Raw genomic sequence first — 12,916 nt, forward strand, 5'->3', positions numbered from 1 at the left:
TGAAAGTCTACATATGTGCTTTGAAATGAGCCTCTATCTGTAAGTCTCCTCTTCCCTGAATAAGCCCTCTGGTGGCCAAACACAGTACTGCACCGGAAGATAATGGGTACATTATGAAGATATTCCAGTACCACCAAGAAGTAAAACTGGATGATCTGTGTGAAGGATTCTTTGGATTCCCACTACGATAAGTTTTGACTTGATTTAGATCACTGCTTTCTCAACATGAATTGTTTGGAAGGTTTTTTCCATGCACAATGATAATATGAGGTAGGCATGCTTTAGTTAGCCTCAGTCTATTCTGAGTGGCAGTAGCGTAGCCAGACCTCAATTTTCGGGTGGGCATGACCCACATATTTCCTCTCTGTCCATCCCCCTCCCGTAAAGATAAATACCTGGGCTGGCGGGGATCTCCGGGCCCTGCCAGCTGAAGAATCTTCTGGAGGCCCCCGAGGCTTGAGAAGTCTCATCCCTGCGCCAGTCACCAGCGTGGCGGGAAGCAGCGTTCAGCAGCGTTGCCTGCCTGCCTGCTAAAATAATTCGTCTCCCCAGGCTCCGCTGCATTTACTTCTTTGCCTGTCACAAAGCGCTGCCGTTCGCACAGGCAGCTCCGCTCTCCGGCCCTCTCTGATCCACTTCCTGTAGTGGATACGTAGGGCCAGATGGACGCGGCAAAGGGGAGCGGAGCTGCCTGTGCGAACGGCAGCGCTTTGCAACGGGCGAAGAAGTAAATGCAGCGGAGCCTGGGGAGACGAATTATTTTAAAAGGCAGGCAGGCAACGCTGCTGAACGCTGCTTCCCGGACCCAGTGCAGCCGCGGGAGAAAAAGCAGCGACAGCAGCAGGATGTCGGATGGGCGGGCCTGGAGGGAGAGTGGGTGGGCCTGGGCCCGCCCAGGCCCACCTGTGGCTATGCTCCTGCTGAGTGGACAGTTTTTCCTTCCATTTTGTTAGTACTGTTTTTGCTTTGTGAATTTTTGTATCTTTTGAATGTTTTATTTTTATATTATATGGTATTTTTTTTTTTATTTTGTTACATTTGTACCCCCGCGCTTTCCCACTCATGGCAGGCTCAATGCGGCTTACATGGGGCAATGGAGGGTTAAGTGACTTGCCCAGAGTCACAAGGAGCTGCCTGTGCCTGAAGTGGGAATCAAACTCAGTTCCTCAGTTCCCCAGGACCAAAGTCCACCACCCTAACCACTAGGCCACTCCTCCTCCAATGTTGCTACTATTTGAGATTCTACATGGAATGTTGCATGTTGCTATTCCACTAGCAACATTCCATGTAGAAGTCGGCCCTTGCAGATCACCAATGTGGCCGCGCAGGCTTCTGCTTCTGTGAGTCTGACGTCCTGCACAGAAACAGAAGCCTGGGCAGCCTTCTACATGGAATGTTGCTAGTGGAATAGCAACGTTCCATGTAGAATCTCCAATAGTAGCAACATTCCATGTAGAATCTCCAATAGTAGCAACATTCCATGTAGAATCTCCAATAGTATCTATTTTATTTTTGTTACATTTGTACCCTGCGCTTTCCCACTCATGGCAGGCTCAATGCGGCTTACATGGGGCAATGGAGGGTTAAGTGACTTGCCCAGAGTCACAAGGAGCTGCCTGTGCCGGGAATCGAACTCAGTTCCCCAGGACCAAAGTCCACCACCCTAACCACTAGGCCACTCTAATACAAGTTTGATAACTCTGGTCAAAAACACAAACAGGAAGAGGTCTCTACGTAAATCCAACAGGAACCAAAGGGAAGTAGAGGATGACACAAATAACGACCAACCAGGGAGATGAATCTTAAAAGTTCTTTAATAAAAGCACCAGGATATGCTACTCCCTTACAACCCCCTCACCTCAGTCTGATGACAAAGCTCCTTCACAGTGCCTTCCTGCCTGACAGAAAACTCCCCTACCATCCTCAAGAGACTCATCCCCAACCCTTCTTCACAGAGTACCTACTTTTGATCATACTGACATCATTGGCCCCATCCCCAATGGCCAGGGTCACGGCCTTCTTGTATTTCTTCACCAGCTGCACCACCTGCGCTTTCTGCAACGGAGTCACACGGCAGCAGATGACGGCCCGGCACATGCAGGCCGTGCGAAGTAGTTCCACCTCCATTTTCTCTTCCAGGGCATAGGCCTGCAGGGGACGGAAAGGAGACAGGAGAACCAAGAATCAGCATAGCAGCAATAGGGAGCACTGGGCTTTACATAGCCTCCGACACCGAGACCGGATCCCAACCATTTGTATGACAAAGACTGCAGGGTATGGGTCAAGGTTAAATTATACATTTTTTGTAGTGCATAAGTGTTGCCATATTGGGACAAACCGAAGGTCCATCAAGCCCAGTATCCTGTATCCAACAGTGGTCAGTTCAGGTCACAAATATCTGGCAAGATCCCAAAAAATACAAAACATTTTATGCTGCTTATCCAAGAAATAGCAGTGGATTTTCCCAAGTCCATTTTAACAATGGCTAATGGACTTTTCTTTTAGGAAGCTAGCCAAACCTTTTTTTTAAACCCCGCTAAGCTAACTGCTTTTACTACATTCTCTGGCAATGAATTCCAGAGTTTAATTACACGTTGAGTGAAGAAATATTTTCTCCAATTCATTTTAAATGTACTACTTTGTAGCTTCAATGAATGTCCCCTACTCCTAGTATTTTTGGAAAGAGTAAACAAGCAATTCATGCCTACCTGCTCCACTTCATTCACTATTTTATAGACCTCTATCATATCTCCCCTCAGCCGTCTTTCCTCCATTCATCCAGTAGTCATTTTGGTGGCTAGGACTAGGCCCTGATGCCTCAAGTACGCTGAAATCCTTCTATCTTTCTGAAATATTCCCAAGCATTTTAGTTTTGCGATCTGAACCACGGCCATACAGCCCTTTAATGCTGAGACTGCGTCATCCCTGAAACCAGCCTGGGGTCTTGTCTGTACATTTTCATCAAAGCAAATGTTATGCCTAGATTTTATTTAGATGCGCAAATCAAATACCTCTGAACACATACTAAGCAGTGAAGAATAGGGTCAATCAGAGGAAAATGCATGAGGCAGGAGTGGTGTTTAAATACATCTCGGAGAGGACAAGGTCAGAATTGTACTTTCAATCGCTTATTTAAAATTGTATATTCCACCTAATTTGCACTGCGAGTCTAGTTGGATTAACAGTAAAATTACATAATTGAAACAGAAAGGAGATACATAAAGGAGAAGCTTAGCCGAGATTGGGTAGCAGAGCCGGTGGGGTTAGGCGGGGCTAGTGCTGGGCAGACTTCTATGGTCTGTGCCCTGAAAATGGCAAGGACAAATCAAGGTCAAGTATACACAAAAAAGTAGCACATATGAGTTATCTTGCTGGGCAGGCTGGATGGACCGTGCAGATCTTTCTCTGCCGTCATCTACTATGTTATTGGGAGAAAGTGTATCTTAAAATGTTGGACTGAGACATCCCCTCTGACTTACTGGCAATGGAGAAATGCGTTGTATTCTTATATGACCTTGAAGGAATGGGATGCTAGACAATCATTCAAGAGAAGGAAATTGTTCCTGGCAATTTGAGAGGTTTATATACAATCTCTTCCTGCTGGAGTGGGAAGCCTTATTGTCAACCAGTTCAAGTTGGAGTCCATACTTTATTATTAACTCAGCTTTTCTTGGTGTTGTGAAATGCAGAGCATGGTTAAAGTTGTTGGTTAAACCGTCAAATACGGCATGTACATGTGTGTTTCTTTTGTGCTGTGATAAGAAATCTTGTTGTGTTGTTGCTTTGTTAATAAAGGCACATGAACCACGAAAAGAGAAGGTGCAGTGGTTTCCTAAAAAAGTCAGGTCAGACAAAGAAAGAAAGAGAGTAGGACAAGCAGGCTCTTTCCAAAATGAGTAACTAATGACATGGGAGTAACTAGCGAGGTAATTAAATTTGCTGATGACACAAAGTTATTCAAAGTCGTTAAATCGCGACAGGATTGTGAAAACTTACAAGAGGACCTTACGAGACTGGGAGACTGGGCGGCTAAATGGCAGATGACGTTTAATGTGAGCAAGTGCAAGGTGAAGCATGTGGGAAAAAAGAACCCGAATTATAGCTACGTCATGCAAGGTTCCACGTTAGGAGCTACGGACCAAGAAAGGGATCTGGGTGTCGTCGATAATACACTGAAACCTTCTGCTCAGTGTGCTGCTGCAGCTTGGAAAGCGAATAGAATGTTGGGTATCATTAGGAAAGGTATAGAAAACAGGTGTGAGGATGTTATAATGCCGTTATATTGCTCCATGGTGCGACCGCACCTTGAGTATTGTGTTCAATTCTGGTCGCCGCATCTCAAGAAAGATATAGTGGAATTGGAAAAGGTGCAGCGAAGGGCAACTAAAATGATAGCGGGGATGGGACGACTTCCCTATGAAGAAAGACTAAGAAGGCTAGGACTTTTCAGCTTGGAGAAGAGATGGCTGAGGGGAGACATGATAGAGGTATATAAAATAATGAGAGGAGTGGAACAGGTGGATGTGAAGCATCTGTTCACGCTTTCCAAAAATACTAGGACTAGGGGGCATGCGATGAAACTACAGTGTAGTAAATTTAAAACATATCGGAGATAATGTTTCTTCACCCAACACGTAATTAAACTCTGGAATTCGTTCCCGGAGAACGTGGTGAAGGCGGTTAGCTTGGCAGAGTTTAAAAAGGGGTTAGACGGTTTCCTAAAGGACAAGTCCATAAACCGCTACTAAATGGACTTGGGAAAAATCCACAATTCCAGGAATAACATGTATAGAATGTTTGTACGTTTGGGAAGCTTGCCAGCTGCCCTTGGCCTGGATTAGCCGCTGTCATGGACAGGATGCTGGGCTCGATGGACCCTTGGTCTTTTCACAGTATGGCATTACTTATGTACTTATGTAGTTCCAAATCTTTATTGGAGAACAACAAATGACTCAATACTTCAAGGAAGTGCAATATACTTTGGAATCCACCAAGGAGGTCCAAAAGATGTTTGGACCTCCTTGATGGATTCCAAAGTATATTGGAAGCCAAGTAGTGAAACGGATCCCTGTTGGGATCACCTGACTGCCTCAAGCTAAGTTCAGCTGTTTTGTTTTGAACAAAGTTATTTATCTTATGAATAAAATTTCACAAAATTAATAGAGGAGTGTGCTTATTTCCAATCTGACGAAGACGGGCAACCTTTGAAAGCTAATCAAGAAATGTATTAAGTTATGTCCAATAAAAAAGGTATCATCTTATTTTCTTTTCCATGTTTTATTTTGTTTGATTTCTATTGATAACAAAATTAATATAAATTTAACAAAAAAATGAGAATTGTGTTTCACTGGAGGGTTTTTTTAGACCGATGATAGAAACTGTGAACTGTGGCTTGAATATTGTGACACCCTGACGTAGGGTTAATTCGATTGATTTACCACAGTCAACTGAGGTCTTTTCCCTCCATTGCTCCATTTTTTGTTTCATTCAAAGTGAGTTGTTCTTCCACTCCCATAACACAATAGGCCACTGTTTTTTCCTGGGTTAAAAACTAACTGATTGTTTCCGAGCCAATCTGCCACCGCCTCAAGGCAGACCTGCAGGTTGGAGGTCCATAACTTCAATGGTAGTATAATGAATCAGTCGGATATCATCTGCATAGTAATAGGTACTTATGTCGAGATTCTGTATCAGTAAAGCAAGAGGACTCATGAAAATATTAAATAACAATGGGGAGACAATTGAACCATGTGAACACTGCAAGTGAGAGGATACGATGCGGATGTTTGGTTATGTTTACAAACTTTAAACGAACGATTCTTAAGGAATGACTGAAACCAATCAAGAACTGTTGTAGAAAACCCAAAATCTGCAAGTCTATGAAGAAGAAGAGTATGGTTCACAAGATCAAATGCTGCAGAAATGGTCTAGGGCAATATATCGCAGGAGTATTTTCCTGCTATCTCACCTTTGCTAGTCTGAGGCCTAGCCAAGCCTGAACCATCTTTTACCAATATAGATTCTACAACCTGTGCCCTGAATACATCTGAAACCATCAGAAACCTTCTACAAAGGAAAATTACTGCTTGGCATACCCATGATGACTTCATCCAAGGACACCTTGTTTACTGCTAACTAGCCTCCAGTGATCTCCTGGGAAGAGCAGAGGAGCTTACCTCACAGAAGACAAATGTCTCCTGAAGTACATAGGTTGCCACCTGAAACTGAACATGACCAAGACAGAGCTTATTGTCTTTCCACCCAAATCCACTTCTCCTCTCCCTCCACTCTCTCTCAGTCGATGGCACCCTCATCCTCCCCGTCTCATCTGCCCGCAACCTCGGAGTCATCTTCGACTCCTCCCTCGCCTTCTCTGCGCATATCCAGCAGATAGCTAAGACCTGTCGCTTCTTTCTCTATAACATCAGCAAAATTCGCCCTTTCTTCTATGAGCACACCACCCGAACTCTCATCATCACCTCTTGCCTTGACTACTGCAACCTACTCCTCACTGGCCCCCTTCAATCCATTCAGAACTCTGCTGCTCGTCTTATCTTCCGCCTAGACCGATATGCTCATATCACCCCTCTCCTCAAGACACTGTTTGGGATTGGTCCATAGGTATCACCTGACCCAGAAAGATGCCAATGCTGGATTGAAGAGGAAGAGGCAGAAAGAAGGACAGAAGACTTGTTGGTGAATAGATTGCTCTGAGAGGTGCTAGAGAGAGACTGATTTTCTAAACACACCAGTAGGACTGAATTCCTTGTAATAAAGCTGACAAGGTCAGTTCCGCTGCAGCACTAAGGCCTTACCCAAAAGACTGTAATCGGCATACAGAGTAAAGACCTTGGATTTTATTCCTGGACTGAGGTAGACTCGCAGTGGCTTCTGCTAGAGTCTCACCGGAGGAATCCGATTCTTCACCACTGGATGTCTGCAATATGGACTGCAGAGTAAGAGGATACAGGATTTACTACCTATGGTCCAGGGGTGTACTTAGTCTATAGTCTTGTCTGTGTAAGACTGGTTGTTCTCAGGATTTGTGGTCCGTAGTGGTATAATTAGTTGCTAAGTAGTCTCTCATACGTTAAGTTTTATTTAACTAATTAGATCTCAGATATCTTTATCTCTTAGTGATAATCTATATTTTTGTAGTGCACATACATATATTTTTAACTTGCTTTGCATTTACATATTCTATAATACAAATCTACCTACGCATCCAGTTTTTCCTACATAAGCACACAACTGTGGAACGCACTACCAAAAGCCTTGAAAACGACGTTCGACCAACCTAAACTTCCGGAAAACACTAAAAACCAACCTGTTTAAAAAGGCATACCCTACCGATCCAACTTAAATGCCTGACCTCGGCCACACAACAAAACTAAAGCACGTAATGGATATAACACAACTCTACCGCTCTACGATTCCTGATGTGGCCGTACCACATGAACTGTATCTTACCACAACATCACATTGTATTTGTTCACACCGGAGTCCGCAAACGCCTCTCCGGTACTATGTAAGCCACATTGAGCCTGCAAATAGGTGGGAAAATGTGGGATACAAATGTAACAAATAAAATAAATAAAATAAATCTATAATAAATAATAAATTCCCATTTGTGGCATTTTTCCTTTCATTGGTAGTCAATCTGGCAGACACCTTAGGCCAAATAAGAGGTATATACTTATCCCCTAGAAACGTGTCCAGAATAATTGCTAGTTAGTAATTTTCTGCCAGCCCAAGTACCTCCGACTACTGGATAGGGAAGTCTCCTACCGTTTAGCCTACAATATCCCACATCTAGTTTACTGTGTATCTCACTTAGCAGAGCAGCTATTACTGTCTCCGTGCTGTATCCAGCACAGAAAACCAGATTGACATGGATGCCTGGTCTTTGTGCTAGTCCCTGTATTGGGGATCTCCAGTGGCAGCCAGGGCTAAAGATGTCCAGACCTGCGCCAGGGACCCACAACCTATCAGGGTTTGCATTAATTATCTCTGATCCTAAAAGACATGTGCTGTTCTGTCCTAATCTATGCACCGCATCCTCCGGGGGAGACACCGCCGAGTGCCACGCCCAGTCATTGTACTGACCAGGGCCGCCGAGAGACTGAACCTGGCCCGGGGCAGGGCTACCGCCGCTGGGCCCGGGGCAGAATCGTCATCGCCACTGCTGCTCCTTCTCCCTCCTGCCCGCCCGAAGTACCTTGGCTGGCCCCACCAGCTGCAGGCAGCATGGCTCCATCCTCTGCCCAGCATCGCCTGCTTTCCTCAGATCGCAAATGCTCAGTCTCAAAACTGAGCATGCGTGGCCTGAGTGCACAGCAGCTGCTAGCCAGGCAATGCAAGGGGGGCCCGGCACCAAAGTTTTCTCTGTTCTGCACTTGTCAGGATGCGATCACCTGGGTCCTGTCAGGAGAGAGAGACAGACCTGCACCGGACCCCCCCCCCCCCCCAAAGGACCGGGCCCGGGGAATTTTTCCCCCCTTCTCGGCGGCTGACAGTACTGGACTGAGGGCCACGCTCCACAACTTCATCTTAAACCCTCAATCACAGGCCCTGAATCAGCCCCTTAAGCAAAGCCCACAATTCCCTCCACCACAGTGGCTCTGAATGCTGCCTTGTGGTGTTTCCAGTCCCAGCTGACTGGAGAAGCAGACGTCAAACCCAGTTCCCTCCACATGGTGACGCACAGAACCACCAGGTCCTCCTAAAAATTCTGGTTGGTTTTCTGCTCACATGACTACAGATCTCAGTCACTCTGGCAAGCTGCTGAATTGATCTCCATCGCAGTTTGGAGTCAGTGTTATCCCAATGCTCTGAAGAGATGAAAAATGACTTTTGAAATGTGACCATAATAAAAACAAAGGTGCAGATATTCAACCAGCAGTGGTCAGCACTTTAAAACTCTGACGACTGCTGGCTAAATTAGCCCCGGGCATTCAGTGCCAGGCCATGTATGGGTACCGGCACTGATGTTAGATGTCCTGGCCAATATCAAGCCAGGGCCTGCATAAGACAGTTGTGTGGGCCTCAGCTTAAAATCAGCCAGGACCTGCATAGCTTTAAAATCCTCTGATTCCCCCCCCCCCCCCCCAACAAACCAACCGGACGTTCTGATCCCCCTCCCCCCCTCCGAAACGACTCCCCGCAACATCAAGCCTGGGCTTCCTAAGTCCTTTCATTATACAGTAGCTGCAGACATCAAACAAAACAGGACACGATAAAGGGACAAGGCTACTTTTACCCTGCATGCTTTGTAATTAATTTTAAAAGAGATAAGACACACCCAAGTCATTTGCATCTGCTATTTGTGCCAGCAACCAAGGAAGCAAGCATGGAAAATGGTATGTGAGAGCACCACTTACACCCAGCTATGACAGACAGAGGAGGGTAATTTTCAGCCAAGTCAATTTACGGAGGTTAATGTATTTGAACCAGGGGCGAGGCTACGTGGGGCCACGGGGGCATGGGTCCCTACAGATTATGCCCTGGCCCCCTTTTCATTTGCACCCCCCCCCCGCCCCATCATCAGGTACCTTGTTTGCTGGCAGGGGTCCCCAATCCCCGCCAGCCGAAGAGTCTTCTTCAGCGCCGGTCGACTCCAGCGCCTTCGTTGTGTGATCATCTGTTTCTGACGCCCCGTGCAGGACTTAAGGCGCCAGAAACAGATGATCACACAACGAAGGCGCCGGAGTCAACCGGCGCTGAAGACTCTTCGGCTGGCGGGGATTGTGGATCCCTGCTAGCAAACAAGGTACCTGATGCGGCGGCGGGGGAGGGGGGTCAGCAGCTAAACAGTGCCCCCCACCTTGGGCTCTGGCCCCCCCTCCCGCTGAGGTCTGGCTACGCCCCTGCTTTGAACGCCATCCTCAAAGCAGAAAGGGGTGGCTCAGAGCAGTGGTCTAACCAGACCGAGTATTTTGGATGGGCCCAGAGCTAACTTAGATGGGCCCTTCCACAGCGTGGCACTCCATAGCCCCCCTCCCCCCTCCAGATATTAAAAAATTATAGATTTTTTTCACCTACCCCACATCAACATCTCTCCTCCTCCACGTAATCCCAGCATCTGCCTGCCCGTCACTGAACCCTGTCCCTCCTTGGTCCCTGCCAGGCAGGAAATGATGAAAGCGAGGGCGGGACCCGGCCGAAGGAAGTCTGCAGGGCTGGTGTATGCAGCAATAATGGATCATTGCAGGCACTGGGGATGCCTGTAAGGTACACCAGGGAGGGACAGAGTTCAGCGATGGGCGGGCAGATGCCAGGACGCTGCAGAGGAGGAAAGATATTGATATGGGTTGATGCTGCTGGGTGGGGCCTGTGCCCACCCAGGCCCACCCGTAGCTAAGCCACTGCCCAGAGGTGCGAGAGCAAACAGCTGTCTAGATCCTAGGCTTCGTTCTTTAGCAGGGCAAATAAACTGGAAAATTTCCCTCACCAGGCTGTGTCCATTGATAATGATCCCATACATGTCCTCCCCATCCACATCCTCCTCTGGCAGAATCTGGGGTTTCTTCGAGGGCATCTGGATTTGAACATTAATGGTGTTGTCTTCGGCGAAGGAGTTGGGATTCATCATTTCTCTTGCACTCCTGAAACAAGGCAAGCCAAGGTCACAACCAATCAGGATGCAGCATACAATGGTGAGATGATTACAGAAAACAGTGCTTGCACGACGGTGAGGTGCTCGCAACCAATCAAAGAGCAGCAGTCACAAAACAGCCACAGGGTTAGAATCAAAGGTCCCAGGTCACTACAAGCACGATGCAGATGTAGAGAGTGTGTCTCTGGTGAACTCCCTTCTTCTTCTCCTCCACTCACACTTTCTATGCTCTGAGGTTTATAAAGCAAAACTTTTATTGCATCTTTAAGCGAAAATAGAAAAAATGTAGGCTGAGAACAGTACATGTAGCGGTGACAGGAACACAGGTCACAGAAGGAGGAAGACGACACCCAGGTCAAACGTGCAAAGAATATCCACCACGCCACACGTGCAGACTGAACAAAGGAGTTATTAATAAGGGGGGGGGGGGAGGGCGGCAGATTTCCAATACACTCTGCTTGAAAGAAAAAGAAACAGGACCCACAGCTACAAAGCTGCAGATAACACAGTGGGTTCCTGTCTCAGTTCTGCTTCTTCTTTCATCTTTGAGAAGACAGTCTGTGTATGAAAAGTTTCTCTTGCTCGTCCGCTCCTGTGATTATAAATCTCAGTAAATCGTGGGGTGCTTTTGTACCAGGGGGTAGCCAGACTTCGGCGGGAGGGGGGTCCAGAGCCCGAGGTGAGGGGGCACATTTTACGTCCCCCCCCCCGGCGCCGCCACCACCACTAACTTTGCCCCCCCCCCCCTGCCGACGACCCTCTCGACCCACTCTCTTGCCACCAACCCTCCACTGTCACCGTCGGCTACCTTTGCTGGCGGGGGACCCCAACCCCCACCAGCCGAGGTCCTCTTCTTCCAGCGCAAGGCTTCGTTCTGTTTCTGTGAGTCTGACGTCCTGCACGTTGTACGTCCCGCCAGCCGAGGTCCTCTTCTTCCGGCGCAAGTCTTTGTTCTGTTTCTGTGAGACTGGGACGTCAGACTCACTGAAACAGAGCGAAGCCTTGCAGATCAGCCAGCGAGGTCCTCTTCTTCCGGCACAAGGCTTCATTCTGTTTCTGTGAGTCTGACGTCCTGCACGTACAACGTGCAGGATGTCAGACTCACAGAAATAGAACGAAGACTTGTGCCAGAAGAAGAGGACCTCGGCTGGCGGGACGTACTGTTCTGTCCTCCGACAGCCTCGCTCTAGTTTATAACATGATCCAAAATGTGTGTAATGCTTTTATTGTTATTCTCATTTCTAAGGACTTTCGCTGCTGCACTCTCTTATTGTAAAGATATATGAGCAAGGCACTGTGGGTAATGTAGTTCACAGGCAGTGCAACCACACTTGCTAGGTTGTGCAAGAATTGTTACCACTGGTTGTGAGGCTGCCCAGACCTCTTTTCTCTCTCTGCCGAGCTTGGCTCCTTTGTCTTCCTGCTATCACTTCCTGTTCAGTCTTACTATCTCTGTCCTGAGAGGTCAGCCAGGTATGACCTCTCCCTCCTATCTCTAGAACCACCCCTTGCCACCTGATGGCAGGCTCTGTTCCCATTGGCCTCTATCTGCTCCTCCCTGTGTGAAGCCCCACCACTTCTTTGTCCTTTCAGCCACGAGGGGCTTCTTTCACCATTCTAGACAGGGACATGGAGCTAACACCATCTTGCTCCAGACAGCTCTGTCCTGCTAAGAACTCCCTGTAAAGAACCTGGTTTTTTACCCTGAGAATATCTCCTTTCAAATGAGATATCGCACATTCCAGTCACCCAGCTTTGGACTATTTCTACCTGTTCAACCACCCTTTCTCCCCCCTGCAATACAACTACCTCTTCTCAGATTCCCACTTCCTGGACCCCCCTCAAACTGGCTCTGGGGCATGCTTAGTTTCATTAAAACAAGTGTTCACGATGCTGAAAGCAGGACAGGGCGCCAGCAATGTAAGACCAGCGGGGGACAAACGCTTTATCTGTTGGGGGTTGGGGACCCCCACCAGCCAAGGTACCCTCCAGCGGTGGCAGGGGGGGCGGGGAAGCAGTGGCAGGGAGGCAGAGGCGGTACCTTCCAGGAGGGGAGCAGTGGCGGCAGTGGGGAAGCAGAATCAGCGGGGGGCAGAGGTGGCAGGCCAAAATGTGCCCCCCCACCTTGGGCTCTGGCCCCTCCTCCCGTTGAGGTCTGGCTACGCCCCTGGTTACAGGGTCTGTAAAAAAGCAGCACTGCTGGGAGGGGCGGAGTCTGGTGTGGCTCAGCTCACCTTTGATGACCTAAGTGTGACATTTACCAGGGCTAACAGGTGGACCACTTTCAGGAGGAAGAACTTT

At 47.8% G+C, this 12,916-nt stretch overlaps 1 protein-coding gene across 2 annotated transcripts in view; it reads right to left on the reverse strand.

Moving 5' to 3' along the window:
* The window catches only part of LOC115462800 (phospholipid-transporting ATPase ID-like), a 258,559-nt gene that overhangs the window by 17,225 nt on the left and 228,418 nt on the right, over positions 1-12,916 (reverse strand). For both annotated transcript variants that reach the window (XM_030192816.1, XM_030192815.1), the window contains exons 21-22: positions 10,451-10,604; positions 1,965-2,148 (exon numbers count right to left, since the gene is read on the reverse strand). In XM_030192816.1, the coding sequence (XP_030048676.1) occupies positions 1,965-2,148; positions 10,451-10,604 (338 nt within the window). The remainder of the gene's footprint in view (positions 1-1,964; positions 2,149-10,450; positions 10,605-12,916) is intronic.

Source organism: Microcaecilia unicolor, chromosome 2 (genome assembly GCF_901765095.1).
Source record: "Microcaecilia unicolor chromosome 2, aMicUni1.1, whole genome shotgun sequence".
Classification (NCBI taxonomy): Eukaryota; Metazoa; Chordata; class Amphibia; order Gymnophiona; family Siphonopidae; genus Microcaecilia; species Microcaecilia unicolor.